Below are 19,583 nucleotides of genomic sequence, written 5' to 3'. Positions count from 1 at the left end.
CTATGCTAAAAACATCTTACAAATATTATCTCATTTGATTCTCATAACAATTCTTTGAGGTAGGCATTCTTTATTATCCTCATTTTTACAAATGAGAAAACTAAGGCAAAATTTGTGACTTGCCTAATATCATGGAGCTTGTCTGAGGTCAGATTTTAATTCAGTTCTTCTTGCTTATCAATATTCACTGCACCCACCAATCTGCCTAATAGTATAAGATAGACAAAGATAACATTAAGAGCAAGTTGGTATGGATTTTATGTTCAGTAAGAATCAGTGCCTTTGTTGCTTTTTTGTTGTTGTTTCAGTCTTGTCTGATGCTCTGTGACCCCATTTAGGGTTTTCTTGGCAAAGACATTTCTTTCTCCAGCTATTTTACAGATGAGGAAATCGAGATAGGATGCAGTGGAGGCAGAGGTAAATGCATCCTGGAATAGTAAGGAAAATCTCCATGGAAAAAAATGGTATTTGAAATGATCCTGAAGGCCAGGAAGGGCATGGATAGGTATTATCAATAAATAACTCACTATGTGCTTTGTGATGATTCAATTTATCCCTTTTAGTCCCAGTTTCCTACCAGATAAAATTTAAAAATTGGACTAGATCATTTTTAAATTCCCTTTTGGCTCAGATAACCCAGAATTGTTTGATTTTATGATAAACCAGAAGGCAACAAGGATTGATTTCAAATTCTTATGATGTGAGGTAGCAGGAAGAACATTAGTCTTAAACTTTGCCAATTACTAGCTTTATCACCTCAGACAGGCTAGATCATCTTTCTGTGCCTCGATTTTCTCATCTATCAAATGAGATGAATATAATGAGTAGAGTGCTGAATCTGGCTCCAGGAAGATTTGGGTTCAAATTACTAACTGTGGCCCTCCACAAATTACATAAGTTCACTTGGTTTCAATTTCCTTATCTATAAGATGAAGTGATTGACTTCAGTGACTGCTATAGGCCTTCCCAACTTCCAATTTCTGATTCTGTGCACTAGGTGACCTCCATGTTCCTCACTAGCTCTAACGTTCTATTATCAGAACAGGAAGATATCTCTTCCCTTCTTCCCTTCTTCCCCATGGGCTTGCTATCTAGACTAAATAACTTAACCTTTCTTTGCTGCTATTTTCTCAGTTGGAGCTTAGTAACTTATTTTTTAAAAATTTTATTTAGTTTTTTCAGTAACAAAATTTTATTTCCTTCTCATCCCTTTTCCTAAAAAAGAATACAAAACCTTCATTTTATATATATATATATATATATATATATATATATATACATATATATGCATATATATGTATATATATATATGTATATATGTCAAGTAAAACTAATTCTTGAATTGGCCATGTCCAAAATAAAAAAAAAAATTTCACTCTATGACCTGAATTTATATTTTCTCATCTTCTTTATGCATAATAATACTGAACCAACAGTTCATGCTTGCATGAACTGTTGTTCCCTCCTTTCTTTCTCTCAGATATAATAGGTTACTTTTGCCTCTTCATGAGATGTAGTACCACCACTTTACCCTTTTTTATGATATAATTTCCTTTCCACCTCTAGTTTCTAGGACAAATTATACATACGTTGTTTACATATTTTTATGGCAGAAGTATAGTTCTCAAGATTTCTTTTTACCTTTTTAGAAATCTCTTGAGTTCTGTATTTGAAGATCAAAGGACTTAGTTATTTATAATCATCATCACATATAATGTGATGATAATTGACCTTTATATATTGCTTTAAGGTGGGCCAGCAGAGTCTTGAAAGTGGAAGGAGAATGATGTTCTTAAAGTGATCCAGGCCTATTCCCCAAAGGCAAGATACTTGAGCTTGCAGCTAGTCCTATCTATTCTATATAAAGACCAATAGGGATGATTATTATTTCCTCTATTTTCCTAAACAAGTGCTGTTGGTTACTGGGAAAGCTCACCAGTTCTCATTTTGCCTGCTAGGGGAGCTGACCACTCTCATGCCTCTGGACCGTGAGGAGAAGGATGTGTACCATCTGGTGGCCAAGGCCACAGATGGAGGAGGCCGGTCATGTCAAGCAGATGCAATTATCCGGGTAGAGGATGTGAATGATAATGCACCCAGATTCTTCCCCAACCATTGCTCTGTGGCTGTCTTTGACAATACCACTGTGAAGACTCCCGTAGCTGTTGTTTTTGCTCGAGATCCAGATGAAGGTAAGTGTAAATGCGACTGTGGGTTTGCTCCTTTGGAGCAGACCTTTGGTCCCAATCTCTAAGAACAACCAAAGACTTACATTTAGACAACTTAAATACAACATGAACAAGTAGCAGGCTTATCCTTTATTCAAAGGACCAGGTGATAGTTGAATCATTTAATTGTGTTATTAAAGCTCTGGACAAGTAGAGAGAAGAGCCTGAAGTTGTACTACTTGGCACTGTGCTAAATAGACGCCAACAAAATGAGTCCCTTCCTTCAAGAAGGTCACAGTAATATTTGAGAAAAGACAGATACAAGTGTACATACACATTACCTTAACAGCTTACCTACAAGTGGAAAAAGTGTTCTACAACCTGAGAACATATTGCAAATGGGCTGTAAAGAAAGGAATGATAGAGGAAATAAATAGGATTAGTCTAGAAAGGCTTCCCAGAGGAGATAAGTGCTAGATTTTGGAAGAGAGGTGTGGATTATCAGAGTAGAAGGGTGAAAGCATTATAATAGGGGACCTAGCTAGTGCAAAGGCAAGGGGACAGGAACTAGTAAGCCTAGTATGGGAGATAACGAGCAGATTGACTTGGAAGAGAGGGACCTTAGTGGGGAGTAATGAAAAGGAGGAAATGGCAGGCATCTGGTGGGGGGCAGGGTAGAGGGAAGAAGAGCTTTGATTGTATGAAGAAATAATCCAGAAAGAAGAGGGATAGTATAGTTGAATTCCCAGTCTATCTCTGAGTTTTTCTTTGTTCCTCAGTATGTCATACCAGGATAGCTAAGTGGCACCATAATGCACAGAGTGCTGGGTTTGCAATCCTAGTTCAAACCTGACCTCAGACACTTGCTGGCTGTATGACCTTGGGCAGGTCACATAATCCTATTTACCTCGATTTCCTCATATGTCCAATGAGTTGGAGAGATGGAAATGGCAACAACAACAACAACAAAACTCTCCAGTATCTTTGCTAAGAAAACCCCAAATAGAATCATGAAGAGCTGGACACAACTAAAACAACTGAACAATTAAAAAAAACCTGCCTATACCAGCAAGGCAGTGTAGAATAGTGAATAGAGAAGCCAGCCTTGGAATCTGGAGAATCTGGGTTCGAATTCTGCCTCTCTGAAACTCACTGTAGTGTGACTTTTGGGGATATTTAAAAGGCTTCTATTCCAGAAAGAGATTAAATCTGCTCTGCTCAAATACTCATTAGCAGAAATAAGACTACGGGGTGAAAGTTAGGAGAAGAATAATTTTTGGTTCAATATGGCAAAAACTTCTTGACAATTTTCACTGTTCAGAGAATTTATTTAATTTTGATGAGACAACTAAGTTAAGTGACTTACCCAGTATCACACAGCTAATAAATTTTAAATGTCTGCTGTTGGATTTGAATTCAGGTTCTCCTGAGTCTATGGCTGGTCTATTGTGCATCCTAGTCTATTGTGCATCCTAGCTGCCCCTACTGGAAATCTTCAGATTCAAAAATCACTTAGTTGGGATCCTTTAGAGGAGATTTGTGGTTCAAACAGGAGTCGATCCAGATGACTTTTGAGGTCACTTTCAACTCTTAAGATTCTATTATTCATATAGTCACTACATAAATAAGAATCTCTTCCATTCTTTGAACCTGGAAAAATGTATCTTTCACAGAGGGCCTGGAAGGCCAAGCTTAGGCATCTGATGTAAATATCATTTTCTTCCCAACAGGTGTTAATGCCCAGGTGTCCTATTCCCTGGTGGGCTCAGCTGATGGTCACTTTTCCATAGAAGCCACTACAGGGGTGATCCGTCTGGAGAAACCACTGCGGGCAAGGCAACAAGAGGTCCTGGAATTGACAGTCAGGGCTTCAGATCAGGGGACCCCAACCCCGCTGTCCACCCTGGGCACAGTCACAGTTTCTGTGGTGGATCTGGCTGACTACCTGCCTGTGTTCTTGAGCACTGAGCATAGCGTGCAGGTCCCTGAAGATGCTCGTCCGGGCACTGAGGTCCTCCATTTAGGACCGCTCACCCGTGAAGGTGCGGAGAAGACAGGTTACCAGATTGTCAGTGGGAATGAGCAGGAGAAATTCCGACTGGATTACCACACAGGTGAGACACTAGGATGGGAGCACTTAATAGAAATTTAGAGATTTCATCCCATTGAGGGCTCAATTTTCTATGGCAGGGACGTGAAAAAAACAGACTGAGAATCAAGAGGCTTTCTTTTCATCCTGAGCTCTTCTTCTAACTCAATGTGAGATTTTGGTCAACCTGCTTCTTCATTTTCTTCCCCTGCAAATCAGCAATTTGTATTAGATGATCTATAAGTCTTCTCTGGGTCTGATGATCTCTTGTTATCCACTGACCTAGAGAGAAGAGGAGAAAAAGAGGAAGAGGAGAAATAAAGGGAGAAGAAAAAGAGGAAAAGGGGGAGGGATGAAGGAAAGGCAAAAAAGAAGGGAGTTAGAGGTGGATGGGGGGAAGGAAGACCAAAGGCAGTGGAACAAAAAGAGGAAAAATAGAGGGGGGGAAGGTCAAGAGAGAGATGAGGGAAAGGAAAGAAATTCCAGCTACATATAGGTGTGGTGGAAGGAAATCTGATTTCTTCTCCATTCCAAGATTAGCATTTCTCAACCATTCCATTTTACTGATCATCTTCTCTGCAGAGATGAGAGAGTATCTTACTTGGTTGTTGTTTTCTTTTATGATGGTCTGGGGTTTTCCTTTAAGGTAGTCTGTCTTCATAAACTAGGCACTCCCTCTTCCTAACCCCTCCAGTGCTATTTTGCTCAGCACTGATAAGACTTTGTAATCAGAACAACAAGGAAATGAGCATAAGGAAGTGAAGACAAATGTGCTTGGAGAAAGGTGAAAATAAGAGATAGATTGGGGAAAAGGAGATGATAGGTAGAAATTGCCAGGTAACTTTGAAGAGGTTTCAAGAAGTATAGAGCATTTCACAATAAATGCAGGTATCTGCAGGTCTCATTCAAGTAAGGATTTGGGCACAGCATGGATTTCCTTAATTATAGGAACACAGATTTAGAGCAGCAAGAGACTTTAGAGAAGATTTATCCCAGTCCCCTATTTTGCTGATGAAAAAAATGAGTCCCTGAGAGGTAAATACCCTCCCGTGTCTCACATAGGTAGTGACTATCAGAATTCAAATACAGATCCTCTTATCTCTAAATATAGTATTCGTGCTCCCCTAGTGCCACAGCCACTATCCTTGGGAGGAAGGTGTGAAGCTATTTTGTGGGGAAAGAGAGGCTGGGCTCCAGGCCACAGAGGTTTAACTGGCTCCCTAAGAAAATAGATGGTCCCTTGGCTTCATGTTAGGTTTCTTATCCTGAAAAGGGTGAGGAAAAGGGATTTGGAATGAAGGAAGAAAGAGAAGAGATTCCTGGGATCTTGAGAGAAGAGAAAAGGAGGTAGATCTTTTGTAGACTTGGGACATCTTCTTGGCAGCCCTGGATGCTTTCTTAGTTATAGAATCTTCTGGGAACAGAGAGAGCCTTGAGGGCTGAGTGTGGAGGAACAAGTTAGAACAATAAAGTAACTGAGAAGCCTTCTGCCCACATTTGGGGGTGGGAGGGACTGGGTACAGTGATCTATTAACTCTTTCCTGTTAGTCTCCCTCAGAGGAACAGGGTTCAAGCGCTAAGGATGAGGGCCTGGGGAAAATGAACACTAGCACCTAGCAGTACATCACTGAAGTCTGACTCTTGGCTTCTTCCTGTGCCCCTTCTTTAGGGGCACCAAGACTCTTCTTCCTCTCCTGCAGCTGGGCCTCTCCTCACCCCTCCACTTTGAAGTTGAATGTCATAACCTCTTTTCTGTGGTCCACCCCACACAACCCCCTTCCACCCCCCACACTGAAGATTGTCAGTAGTTCAACAAACACCCAAGAATCTACTGCTGTGTAAAAGCAGTGCTAAATATCACCGGAGACAAAACAAAGAAATAGTTCCTGAAGAGGCTCACAATCTGCTCCGTCTCAAGGTCTTTTTTTGCAAAGCTACTTAAACCATCACTCTGGTACCGTTAGACATGTTCTTTTCATATGAATATTGCCCAGATACCCTCCACCTCCACTGTACCTTTCACCTTTTTACTCCTGCTGGGGATGACAGTCTGGAAAAGACTGGAAAGAACGAAGGATCGGGAAATGCAGAGGCCTGAGTTCTAATGCCAATTCTTCTGCTGGCTCAATGTGAAAATTCAGGCAATTAATTGAATTTCCTTGGACCCCAGTTTCTTCCACTGTCAAGAGAGAAAGTTGGAATAGAAGGTTCTTTGTAGAGCTTACCATTCTATTATTCTGTGATTCTAAGGATATGAATTAACATTCTAAACTTCTAGACCAGATTTGGCAGCAAATGTCCCCTCTATAGAAAGCAGGGTGGTCACTCTGAGAACCCCCAAACAGAAGGTTCTCATGTTCACCAATGTGCATCCAATGGGATAATATATGTAAAGCAATTAAAAAACCTTAAGGGGGCAAATACACACACACATATACACACACACACACACACAGATATATATATCTACATACATGCACACGGATATGTGAGGTGTATGTATGTGTGCATGTATACACATGCATGTGGGTGATATACCTACATATATACGTTGTGTGCATATATATCATGTATATATATATATGTCCCATATATACTATATGTACAATATATAAACACATACACATACATATATATACCTTAAATATGTGTTTATATGTATAACTATAATCTTATATACATATGTTTGCATGTATAACTATATATAAATGTATATGGCATATATGTATATATGCTATTATTATTAATGTTGTCCCCACATCAGAGAAATTAGGGTTTTTTTTTCTTCTTTGGACTGTTTCCTGGTGAGTACAATCTGTCTCCACCATCCCTTTAAAGTTTAGATGCTATATTAACATGAAGAGGATTCTTGAGGTGTTCTAACACAACATATGCATTCCCCCATAGGAGTGCACTATACAAAATCATCCAATAAAAAACATAGGGCTGATAAGAAAAAATGAAATTGCAGCACAAGGCATAGGACACACATAAAAAAGAACCTAATAAAATGGCAGCATAGTTTTATACATGCTAAATAGTTAAGAAATAAGTATAATAAATAGTGATCACATCTGTAGCCTCCAGGTGCTCTTCAGCCTGTCTACAAGCATTCTGGGCAGGCTGAAATTCTGCGCATATGGGAGGTCAAGGCAGAAAAGAAGGTAGGAGTGAGGGAGTGATTAGCTCCTCTAGCATCCCAGCTTCTCCTGCAATAGAAGATAGTCAATGTGAAATTTTACCTTGACAAAGGCTCAAAGTATGCTTGTGGATGTGAGTCTTGGAAGGATCATAGACAAGAGTTATTTTGTGAAGTGTGTAATTTTCTGCATTCTTGCTGTTTCTGGGGAAGGAGACTCAAAATTCACATTATGCTCAAAATGTTCCTGAACATCCATCTGTAACATGAAAAGATCAGAATAGCTTTGACTCTTTTGGCCTAACATGTTTTCTAGTTCTGACATTCTATAAAGCACAGTCATTCACATAGTCACAGAGTCCAGCTTTGTGTACCTGGACATATGTCTAATTCTCAGCCCCAACCCTTCCCTGTTAATATTTCTCTTAATCTCTAGTATTGGGTTAATTGCCTTTCTTTTTTGCCTGGGATTTTGGTACAAACTCATTTCTAGTAATTGCTTCACTGAATCTTTCATCTGGAAATCTTTCCACAATTTCTCTTCTCTAGTTCCTCCTTACCCAAAGTAAGATTCTACAATATAGTCCTCTCTCATGACATTTTTTTTGTCATGTTTGTTTTTTTAAATTTTATTAATATTACTTTCTGTAGCATGTTGGGTCCTGAATTATCTTCTTTCCTTTCTCCCTACTCCATATTAGAGAAAGTCAACATTTGATATATTTTGATATTTAATATATATGGAACCATATAACACATATTTTCAAATATCAGTTCTTTCTCTGAAGGTAGAAAGCATTTCCTTCATAAGTCCTTTGATATTGATTTAAATGTTCTTATTACTGAGTGGCTCAGCTATTCATATTTATCTTTTGAACTATTCCTTGAATTATTCTTCCTGTTTCCAAGAACAGCCTTTGTTTTCTCATCCATTCCCCCATCATTTCATACTTTATGACCTTCATCTTGTAAAGAATTCTGGAATTTCAGAATTTTAGAGACCTTAGAGGTTCTAGTCCAGCCCATACTGAGGCAGGAATTTCCTTTATAACATCCTGAAAAGTTACTATATAGCTTCTGCTTAATGACTTCCAGATATGGGGAAATCATAATTTTAAATAGTATTTTATTTTTTAAAATACATGCAAAGATGATAGATTTCAACATTCACCTTTACATAACCTTATGTAATATCCCCACCAAAGTACAAGCAATCTGCTATAGATTAAACACGTGCAATTTTTCTAAACATATTTCCATATTCATCATGCTGCACAAGAAAAATCAAAAGGAAAAAAACAAGGAAAAAACCAAGCAAACAACAACAAAAAGTTAAAATTCTATGCTTTGATCCACATTCTGTCTTTATAGTTTCTCTAGATGTGCGTGGGTCTTTCCATCACAAGTCTATTAGAATTGCCTTGAATCACCTCATTTTGCAAAGAGCAAAGAAAGTATAGTTGATCATCACATAATTTTGTTGCTCTTGGTTCTGCTCACCTCACAGCATCAGTTTATGTAAGTCTTTCCAAGCTTTTCTGAAATTAGCCTGCTTATCATTTCTTATAGAACAATAATATTCCACTGCAAAAGAATTGAGGGGAGAGATCTCATATTTTCTCTATGAGCCCTTGTTCTTCCTTCACATTCCCATATGATATTATCCTGAAACCCTTCACCATCTTCCTCTGGATGAATTCCCATTTGTCAATGTCCTTCCTAAAATGTGGTGTAATCATCCAGATGGTGAGCAGGACTATCATCTCTTCTGCTCTGGATACTAGTCTTCCATCTATGTAACTTAAGGTCCTCTTAACCTGTGAGTATACACTGAACTTAACCAAAATTGAACTAGGGACAATTGACTACTGTCTACAAGGAAATCAGTTATTAAAATTTGTAGTTATTACCTTAGATTCCCATTACTTTAGAGAGAGGGTTATTAAAAAATAATGATAATAACTAACATTTATATAGCTCTCATTATGTTCCAGACCCTATGCTAAGCACATGACAATTATTATTTAACTTCATCCTCAAAACAATTGTGGGGGGTAGATTTTTTAAATCTCCATTTTATTGTTGAGAAAATTGAATAAATAATGATTTAGCCAGGATCATTCAGCTAATAAATGCCTGAGTTACACAAATATGGAAATATGTTTAGAAGAATTGCACTGTTTAATTTACATTATATTGCTTGCTGTCTTGGGGAGGGAGAAAGGAAGAAGAAAAGGAGAAAAATTTAGAAAACAAAGTTTTACAAAGATAAATATTGAAAACTATCTTTGCATGTATTTGGAAAAATAAAATACTATTTTTAAAAAGAGTTATAATCATAAAAACACATTCATATAGATTGAGAGAAACTGGTTTGAGATTTCAGTGGTTTAGATATCTTCTGTTGAGGAGACTTCCTCTCCCAGTGCAGGTTACCTTTTCTGCCAAATCTTAGGAAGTTTCTTAATCATTCACACAGCCAGTGTGTATAAGAGAGGTGACATGGTAGACAAAAGAACACATAAGAAAGTCCCTTTTAATATTTACAAAAAATTGTCCTTCAGTATAGCCTGAGCTGGAAGTAGTGCAAACATTATTTTCTACATTACAGATGAAGAAACTGAGGTTCCTCATGGGCTTGGTCAAGATCTCATAGCTAATTAGTGACTTAAACCCATCCAGGTCTCTTCCAATTCCATGTCTGGATTCTCTTTGTTATAATGTGCTGCCTGTTTTCCATTCCTCATGAGGTTTTAGCTGAAGCTGGGGGGATTTGATATAGATGTGTTGAATATTTTCTGTGTCCTAGAGTAAGACAATGGAGAGATGTATGGAGAACACAAATAGGCTGTTTATCACCAAAATGACAATGGGTATATAGGAGAGTGCATTAAGAATATTATCCAATTATGTAATGATCAGCTATAATGGACTTGGCTCTTTTCAACATGCAGTGATTCAAGGCAATAATAGACTAATAGACTTGTGATGGAAAGAGCCATCCACATCCAGAGAGAAACCTATGGAGACCGAATGTGGATCCCAATATAGTACTTTCACTTTTTTTCTTGTTTACTTGCATTTTTTCTTTCTCATTTTTTTCTCTTTTGATCTGATTTTTCTTGTACAACATGATAAAGACAGAAACATGTTTAGAAGAATTGCACATGTTCAATCTATGTTGGATTACTTGCTATCCAGAGGAGAGAGATGGAGAGAAGGAAGGGAGAAAAATTTGGAACGCAGGCTTTTGTAAGGGTGAATGTTGAAAACTATCTTTGCATATATTTTGAAAAACAAAAAGCTATTATTGTTAAAAATAAATTAAGTGCCTTTTGAGGTGAATCCTGTGAAAAGGGAAAAATGTTATCCAAGAGATGCATGACTGGAAAAAGATGTGGCTTAATCACGTAGCAAGACAGAGAGAGCAGATGGAAGGATTTTGCCCACATGTTAAAAGCCTTTGAGGAAATCCTTCCCTTTGGAGGAGTTAAGAGAAGATGTATATAAGAGCCTCACAGCCATTTTATCTGTAAAATGTAGAAACACTCTCTGAAGGTCTTCTAAGTTGGGACTGGAACATCTATATTTAGACCAGCTTAACTGAAGCCAGCTAAAAAATGGTTAGAATGACCTACTATGCCATCTTTGCATCTAGAGGTTGCTGATCTGATCCTCAGAGGTGAATCACTCTCTTGCTTCTGCATAATTCCATTTGTCTCATTATCCTGGTCTCCCCTTGCCCCCAAACAGGGATCTTATATGTCAATGGGAGTCTGGATTTTGAAACTAGCCAAGAGTACTATCTGTCCATTGAATGCATCCGAAAGAGTTCTCCATCCCTCAATGATGGAACCATGGTTATAGTCAACATTACTGATGTCAATGATCATCCACCCAAATTTCTCCAGGATCTGTATAGTGTGGAGGTTAAGGAAGATGCTGCTGTGGGAGAGACCATCCTCACGGTAAGCCCCCCTCCCCCAATCCTCTCCTCCAGACCTTTACCTAGGTCCTACTAGTGTAGAGCCAGATTCCCTCCTTGTGTCAGTCATTAACACCTCCATGTGGATTAGCATATCAGAGGACAAGGAGAACCTGAGAAAAAAAGCAAAAGGACCCTAACCTTTGATTAGGAGAAAGTAGACAGGAGCTGGTATAGATGGCACGTCTCATGTCTGGTCAGCATCTAGCACCACATGGTAGCATAAAGTTGGGTGCTCTCTTTGCACTGGCCCAGTCAATAGCAACTTGACTCTGTAGTCCAAAGCACCAAGGAGTGAGCTAAGAGACTAAGAGTGGTGATGCTTTGTGGGGGAAAGGAAAAAAAGGGAGACTAGACAAAGAAGGATGATGGTAACTTCTCTTACTTGGGGCAGAAACATATGACCCTAGGCAAGTCACATCTTCTCTCAAACCCATTTTCCTCATCTGTTAAAAACATGTCAACCACACGGCATTGTTTCGTCAAATGAGACAAATGAGACACATTAAAGCATTTTGTAAATCTTAAAGTACTATACAAATACTTCTGTTTGGGCAATTAGTATCCCTACTTCACAGATGAAGAAACTAAGGCTGCAAGAGATTAAGTGTGACTTGCTCATAGCCAAAGGTCCAGCAGTGAATGGATCTAGAACTCGAACCCAGGCCTTCTGTCTTATTGTCCACTGGTTTCTTTCCATTGTACCAGCGCTATGTTATCTAGTAGTCTCAGTACCTAGAGACAACAAAATATTTTTCACCTGATAATTGTATTATATAAACATCAGCTCTTTTCTTAAATGTGTATGCATTTGAACACATGTAACCAGGCTAAGAACAGTATATACAGAAAGAACCAGTTATGTCATTTTCATTTATATAAAGGAAAATAAATTGATATTACATTGACTTTTCTTCCTTTAAAATATTTTATTAATGCTTTTTAAAAGTTGATTATATATGTTCCTTTAGCTGTTTCTCCTTCTGATAAAACTCTTTTCTAATAAAAGAATACAGTGTAGTTCAGTGCAGCATCATGCTAGGAAGCCCACATCTGTAGAATGGGCCTGACTCAGGCCTATTTAGTACTTCATGCTCAGGACTGAAATGAGCCACTTGTAGACCATGTGACTAATAACAAAAGAGTATTTATTTAGCCATAGAGTGGTGGGGATCCCCATCAAGGATACAGCACTGATTTAAGTAGAATCTGTCCTTTTCTTCTCCACATGGAAAGTTGTGTTGACTCACACTATCATGGAACCACTATCAAATCTGAAGGACACCAGCTTCCCTGGGAGTGCTTTTTTATGTCCTATGTGGCCAGGAAGCCATGCCAAAGGATTGAAGCATAGAACACTGAACCAATCACGTTTCAGGAACAACCTTCCTTTCTTTTAAGGAAAAACTAGCCCAACTTTTATGGCAGTCTTGAGAAAAGGGAAAAAGGAAGAGAATAAGCAGCATATAGTGCCTATTAATCTACCGGAACTTTTTAAGTGCTTTACAAATATTTTTTCATTCTATACTCACAAAAACTCTATGAAGTAAGTGCTGTTATGAGTCCCATCTTACAGTTGAGGAAATTGAGGCAGTGATAAGTGGTCAGTCTCTTCCATCGCAGAAGGTCATTTCCTTCTTACAGGTATCAGCAACTGATGGGGATGGACCCCTAAACAGTGCCATTACCTACAGCCTGGTGGCAGGGGACCAACTGGGCCACTTTACCATCCATCCTAAGAAGGGAGAGCTCCAAATTGCCAAGCATTTGGACTGGGAGGAGGTAAGTTACACAGCGGAATAAATCCCTTGGGGAAATTGAAAAAGAGGAATTAACATCACACATCTAGAGCTAAGCTATAAAAGTATCTAGACCAAGTACAATGTCCTTACTCTTTGAACAATGGTAAATCATAGCCACACTCAATTCATCATCATGCCTTTTAGAAGGGTAATGGGAACACAAGAGGATAAACTGCATAATATCTACGGAGCTCTGTCCTTTGATGCAATTACCATATAAAACCCCATTTTCCAGATTTCAGTTCCAGGAGTCTACCCAATATTAAACTCCCAGAAGTTGGCCCCCAATCTCTCAATTGTACCTGAGAAACAGACAGACACAGAAAGAGACAGAGAGACAGAAAGAGAGAGAAAAGGAAAGAAAGACAGATAACAGAGAGAAAGTAATAGACAGAGAAAGAGAGAGAAGAAAAGAGAAACAGAAAAAAGGAGAGATTAACAAAGACAGAAAGAAAAACAAATACAGATAGGGAAGAAAAAAGAAGAGAAAGAGAGACACAGAGAGAGAGAGAAAGAGAGAAAAACAGACAGAGAGATAGAGAGAGAGGGGAGAATGAGCATTTGGCAGGGCATCTTATCCCCCTGCTAATACTCCTTATCTTATACCTCCATTGGGCCAGACTTCTAGCTATTCCCTGACACTTCGAGCCACAGACAGTGGACAGCCGTCACTATGCCAGGATGTGGAAGTGGATGTACAAGTGGCTGATGTCAATGATAATCCCCCACGCTTCTTCCAACTCAATTACAGCATTGTGGTCCAGGTAAGGATGAACCTCTGAGTTAGCCTGATTCCAGGACCCCAACCATCTCATCTCCTGATAGAATCACAGGATCACAGATCTGGAAAGTTTCTCTGAAGTCATCTCTTCTCACCCTTTCTCACCTGACACAGGAATTAACCTCTTATAATATCTTCAATATGCCCAGGCAAGGCCCTCTTATAAATAACTCCAAAAGTGGAAGTTTATTACTGGTCCCTAATGTCCTAGTAAAGCCCATATGTCTTTTGGACAGATCTGAGAGTATATGAAGCTGATTTCTGCCTCCTTCCTGCATTCTCCTACTTTTGCCTTCTAGAGTAAAAATAAATAGAATCCTTTCTTCAAATGACAGGTCTTCAGAAAACTGAATACAGAGATAATGTTCTCCTTAAGTTTTCTCCTCTTAAGGCTAAACATATCCAGTTCCTTTGTCTTATTGATGTCATATCCCTTCATCAGTCTATCCAATCTCCTCTTGACATATCCCAGTTTGCCAGTAAAAGGTGGCCTTCAGGGTCAGCTAGATGGCACAGTGGCTAAAGCACTAGTCTTGAAGTCAGCAGGACTTGAGTTCAAATCCAGCTCAGACACTTAATATTTTCCAGCTCTGACAAGTCATTTAATCCCAGATATCTCATCCACAAACAAGAAATTTGGTCCTCAGCACTGGATACAATCATCCAGATATGACCTGCCCAGATGTTTTTGTTGTACTTTCAATTGGATCTGATTCTTTATGACCCCATTTGGGGTTTTATTGGCAGAGATTAATGGAGTGGTTTGTCATTTCCTTCTCCAGTTCATTTTATGGATGAGAAACTGAAGCAAATAGGGTTAAGTGATTAGCACAGGATCACATAGCTAGTAATTATCTGAGGCCAAATTTGAACTCAAGAAACTGAGTCTTTCTGACTTCAGTCTCAGTGCTCTGTGCACTAGGACTACCTAGATGCCCAGGTTTAATAGGGTAGGATTTAGCTTTGGAAGAGATCTTAGGTCTCAATTCAGCCAACCTCATCATTTTACAAATGAATAAGGAAGACCCAGAGAGAATGTAGTGTGTCAGTAGCAGACTTTCAAACAGTTAGTAAATAGCATAGCTAGAATTTGAAGCCAGGTCTTCTGATTGCAAATCCATTGCTTTCGACTATATAGTTTAAAAACTGATTTACTCACAGTCGCCCAAGGGATGGGAGATAATAATAATAACAACCATAATAATGATATTTAATATTTATATAGCACTTTTAGGTTTACAAAAATGTTTGCAAATAATATTTTCAAACCCCCATTTGATCCTTGCAAAAATCTTGTGCTATTATTATTTCCATTTTATAGACAAGGAAACTAAGATTGAGAGAAGCTAAGTGCATTGACCAGGGTCACACAGCTAGTGAGTATTTGAGACAGAATTTGAATGCAGGTCTTCCCAATTCAAAGTCCTACGCTCTGTGTGCTAGTCGTCATTACCTTCCTCTTTCACATGAAAGTTGAAAAAAACTGGCAGGAACACACAGCTAGAAAGGATCAAAGTGAGAATTCAAACCCAGATCTTTTGACTTGACTGAAATCAGTTACATTTTTTTACTATATATCATGTGGGATTAAGGTAGAGTTTTCAGCTCCAACAGTTTATGAGGAGTATGATTTTTGTTTTGTGAATACCTATGGGCAACACAAGCCATTGTGAAAAGGATTGGTCTAATGCCCATTGGTTAAGTAGATTTCTCAATTAATGTGCCAATCAGTTCCTGTATCAGCTTTATGCCTGTAAGGGAAACTGTTGTATGTGGTTTTTTTTATTCCTCCAACCACCTAAACCCTTACTTACTTATTTTATGCAATTTCTATATAATAACTCACACATGATAATTATTAGCTATAAGACCCTCTCTGGATCCCAGTTTATCTATAAAATGGGGATAAAAATGTGTCTACTTCAAAGACCTAAGAACTAATATGATGATCAAATTAAATAATAAATATGAAAGTATTCTATAAAGAGGTAGGGTGGGACAATGGGAGAAGAGCCCTCAGCAGGGAGATAAAAAACTTGGATTGAAGTATTAACCTCTCCCTCTCACCCCAATCCCCAATTACTCATTATACAACCTCTACTGAGTCATTACCCTTTCTGGGTCTTACTTGTAAAATGAGGCAGGAGACATTTTGACTTCTAAAGTACCTTCAAGTTTTATATTAATTGTTAGTATTAATTATTATATTATTGTGAATAATTATTAATTTTATTAATTGTTCTTTTAAGAATATAATGTGTAAGACTCCAAGTTTTCCTTATATCTTACATTTCCAAGTCTCTCTAATAGCATATAATACCATAGAATTGCGCAAGATTATTGCAAGGATTAAATAACTTAATATTTGTAAAAGAGTTTTGTGAACCTTTAAATGCAATATGAATATTACTGCCATCATTATTATTTTAAACCCCCATTTCTTGGGCAACTGGCAGTAAATCATTTTTTTAAACTATAAAGATAGTATAAAGCACTTATCACACTATGTAATAAGATAAGTTATATTACATAGTGAGTTATCATGTAAAAGTTATTAGAATTATTAATGTAATGTCATAAGGTGAGTTATTATATAGTGAGTTATCATGTGTGTGTTTATTACATAGTAACTACATATTTATAAATATTGATTATATTTTTATATTATTTAATTTTAAAATACTCTGAACTTCTACTAGTCATAAACTCACTGTCTTTTTCAGTATCTTTATGATGGGGGTCAGTCAAGAGATAGGGCTTAGTATCCAAAAATGGAAACTGAGAGACTCAAAAAATAAGCCCTCATTCTCTTAATTGCACATTTCCTACTATTTCAGGAGAGTGCTCCACTTGGTAGCAGAGTTCTGGAGCTGATCTTGAGTGACCGAGATTCCCCAAAGAATGGGCCACCATATTCATTCCGTATCACTGAGGGCAATGATGGTTCTGCCTTCCGGGTCACAGAGGATGGTTGGCTAGTGACAGCAGCAGCTTTGAATCGAAGATTCAAAGAGCAGTATTTGCTTCAGATTCAGGTAAAAATCCCCTGAGGGGGTGTGTGTGTATATGTGTGTTCTGTGTACAGTCCTTACTGTTTCCTAATGTCCAGTGGAGCTCATTTCTTTTTTGAATAGATTTAATTGTCAGTGATATGAAGTTAAAATCGGCTTCCCTACATTCTCCCCTAATGCTCTTACTTTTTGCTTTCTATGATTAGAAAAATGGAATCCCTCTTTCCCATGACAGGTCTTCATATAAGTAGAAATAGGGATGATGTTCCCTTAATTATCTCTTCTCCAGGCTAAGCATACTCAGTTTCTTCATCTCATCCTTATAGTGTTGTGTCATATCCCTTCTCCTTGATGCATCCCAATTTGTTAGTGAAACGTAAACATAGTCCTCAGAACTGGATACAGTCATCCTTATGTAACCTACTCAGGTATAGTAAAGTAACTTAGAAGACTTGGAAGAGAACTTAGGTATCATCCAGGCCAACCCTATCATCTTGGAGTTTCCAATCCAGTAATGAGACAAGACATACATAAAAACTATATTTTAATGTCAATATTTAAAGGATCTGTGAGTTTACAATGTAGGTTTACTGAGGTATATCACAACTCCTCTGCAATTTAATGATTGGTCTTCAAGAGTTGCTGAGGCTGAAAATTTTCCCATCCTATGGTCATTTTGATGATGAGATTCCAAACTTAGCTAAACTAAGAAAACAAACATGCAGTCAGTCAACATACCCATACCCAAAGCTTTTCCAGCTTAACTTTCATAGCTTACATTGAGAGCATAACCTTTGAAAAACCAAGGTTATCTCCATGGGATAAGACATCAGAAGAGAATTTTTATTTTTAGCTATTAAAAAGGATATTTATTAAGAAGATACAGCAATGAAAAAAGTACATTTTCTCCTTATAGCACATCAGTTCCTGTGAAGAATAAGCAACTACTTTAAAATAGCTGCTCTCAAACACTCTCTCCCTCTTCCCCTCAAAGATCATTTCTGGATGCTGCATTTTATCAGATGCTGGGAGAGTTGCTACTTTTTGTAAATCCTGACATCTTGGCTGTGGGGTCCATCAAATGCTAAGCTGGGTCTTTGCTGTTGTCTTGGCAGGAACTATTTTGTCATGGACTCCAATTTGCAGATCTCTAGACCATCAACTTTTCAAATCTTACAAGGTCATTCTATTTCCAATCTTATATCTAAGGGTAGCAAAGTATAGACATCACAAGGAGAGAAGCAAAAATCGTCTTATTGTTTAAGGACCCAAAGTCCCTCCCTCACTTGGAGGTTCACAATAGCTTCTTCTCTCTGGACACAAGATGAAACGTCAGAGAAGGACTTGAGTGAAGATACAAGTAAACCTAATATATATTAATACATGATAAGTTTATTTGAGAGGAAAAAATTAAATGCTAACAAAGACTAAAATATGAAGGCTATCATGGATCAGGGAAATAGCGGGGAATGCTTTCTAAGAGAAGATGGCATTTGATTTGGACTTTAAAGAATGGGTTATTCTCAATACTGCTATGATCCAAGACAAATATGTAGAACTTATGATGAAAGGTGCTGTCCATCTCCGGTGAAATAACTGGTAGAGCCTGAATACAGATCAAAGATACTTTTTCTTTATTTTTCTTAGGATTTTTTGCCTGTGTTTTCTTTCACAGAATGACTTATTTGAAAATGTGTTTTGCATGACTACACATGTATAACCTATGTCTAATGGCTTGCTTTTCAATGAAGGGTGTGAGGCAGGAAGAAGAACAGTTGGAACTCAAAATTTGAAAAAAAAATTGTTTTTGCATGTAATTGGGAAAAATAAAATATTAAATAAAGTTAAAAGGAAACTTAAAAAATAAAGAATGGATACAAATTCAACAAGAAAGGGCAGGGAGGAAACTTGGTTTTGGGAGTAGCATGAGCAAAATATGCAGAGGTAGGAAGATGCCAGATGTTTAGAGAACAGAGAACAGTTTGACTTGAATGTTTGGAGGGTAATAATATGAGATAAGGCTAAAAATGAGAGTAATTCTTGATTGTGAAGGTTTTCCAATGCAAGGCAAAGCAACTTAAGAGCTTTTATTTGGTAGAAATAGAAAGTCACTGAATTTTTTTGAGCCAAAAAGTGACACAAAATAGATTAGTCTGATTGTGCTGTGTGAAATAAATTGAACTGGAAAGAAAGTAGAAATTAGAAGCACTAGGCAACCACAATGTAAGGAAAAACAACTTTGAAAGATTTAAGAACTTTGATCAATACAATATCCAATCCCAACTGTAAAAGAGTAATCATGAAACATGCTCTCCACTTCCAAACACAGGGTTACTGGACTCAAGGTCCACAATGAGATATAAATTTTAGACTATGGCAAATATGTAGATTTGTCTTGCCTAATTATGTTTTTATTTATGTGTTCTTATTTTGTTTGATTTTTTCTTACAAGAATTGTTTTTTATTATTATTGGGGAATGGGAAGAAATTTGAGATGAAGAAGGAAAGCTAGAGATAGTAATATGTCTTATTGTTTAAGGACCCAAAATCCCTCCCTCACTTGGAGGTTCACAATAGCTTCTTCTCTCTGGACACAAGATGAAAAGTC

At 37.7% G+C, this 19,583-nt stretch overlaps 1 protein-coding gene across 2 annotated transcripts in view; it reads left to right on the top strand.

Annotated features, from left to right (window-relative positions):
* FAT2 (FAT atypical cadherin 2) overlaps window positions 1–19,583 on the top strand; it is a 108,827-nt gene that overhangs the window by 76,115 nt on the left and 13,129 nt on the right. For both annotated transcript variants that reach the window (XM_074291853.1, XM_074291852.1), the window contains exons 13-18: window positions 1,959–2,192; window positions 3,899–4,282; window positions 11,150–11,364; window positions 13,026–13,163; window positions 13,804–13,947; window positions 16,802–16,999. In XM_074291853.1, the coding sequence (XP_074147954.1) occupies window positions 1,959–2,192; window positions 3,899–4,282; window positions 11,150–11,364; window positions 13,026–13,163; window positions 13,804–13,947; window positions 16,802–16,999 (1,313 nt within the window). The remainder of the gene's footprint in view (window positions 1–1,958; window positions 2,193–3,898; window positions 4,283–11,149; window positions 11,365–13,025; window positions 13,164–13,803; window positions 13,948–16,801; window positions 17,000–19,583) is intronic.

This window comes from Sminthopsis crassicaudata, chromosome 2, assembly GCF_048593235.1.
Source record: "Sminthopsis crassicaudata isolate SCR6 chromosome 2, ASM4859323v1, whole genome shotgun sequence".
Lineage (NCBI taxonomy): Eukaryota > Metazoa > Chordata > Mammalia > Dasyuromorphia > Dasyuridae > Sminthopsis > Sminthopsis crassicaudata.
Note: the sequence above shows the minus strand (reverse complement) of the source record. Positions and strands in the feature narration are given on the sequence as shown.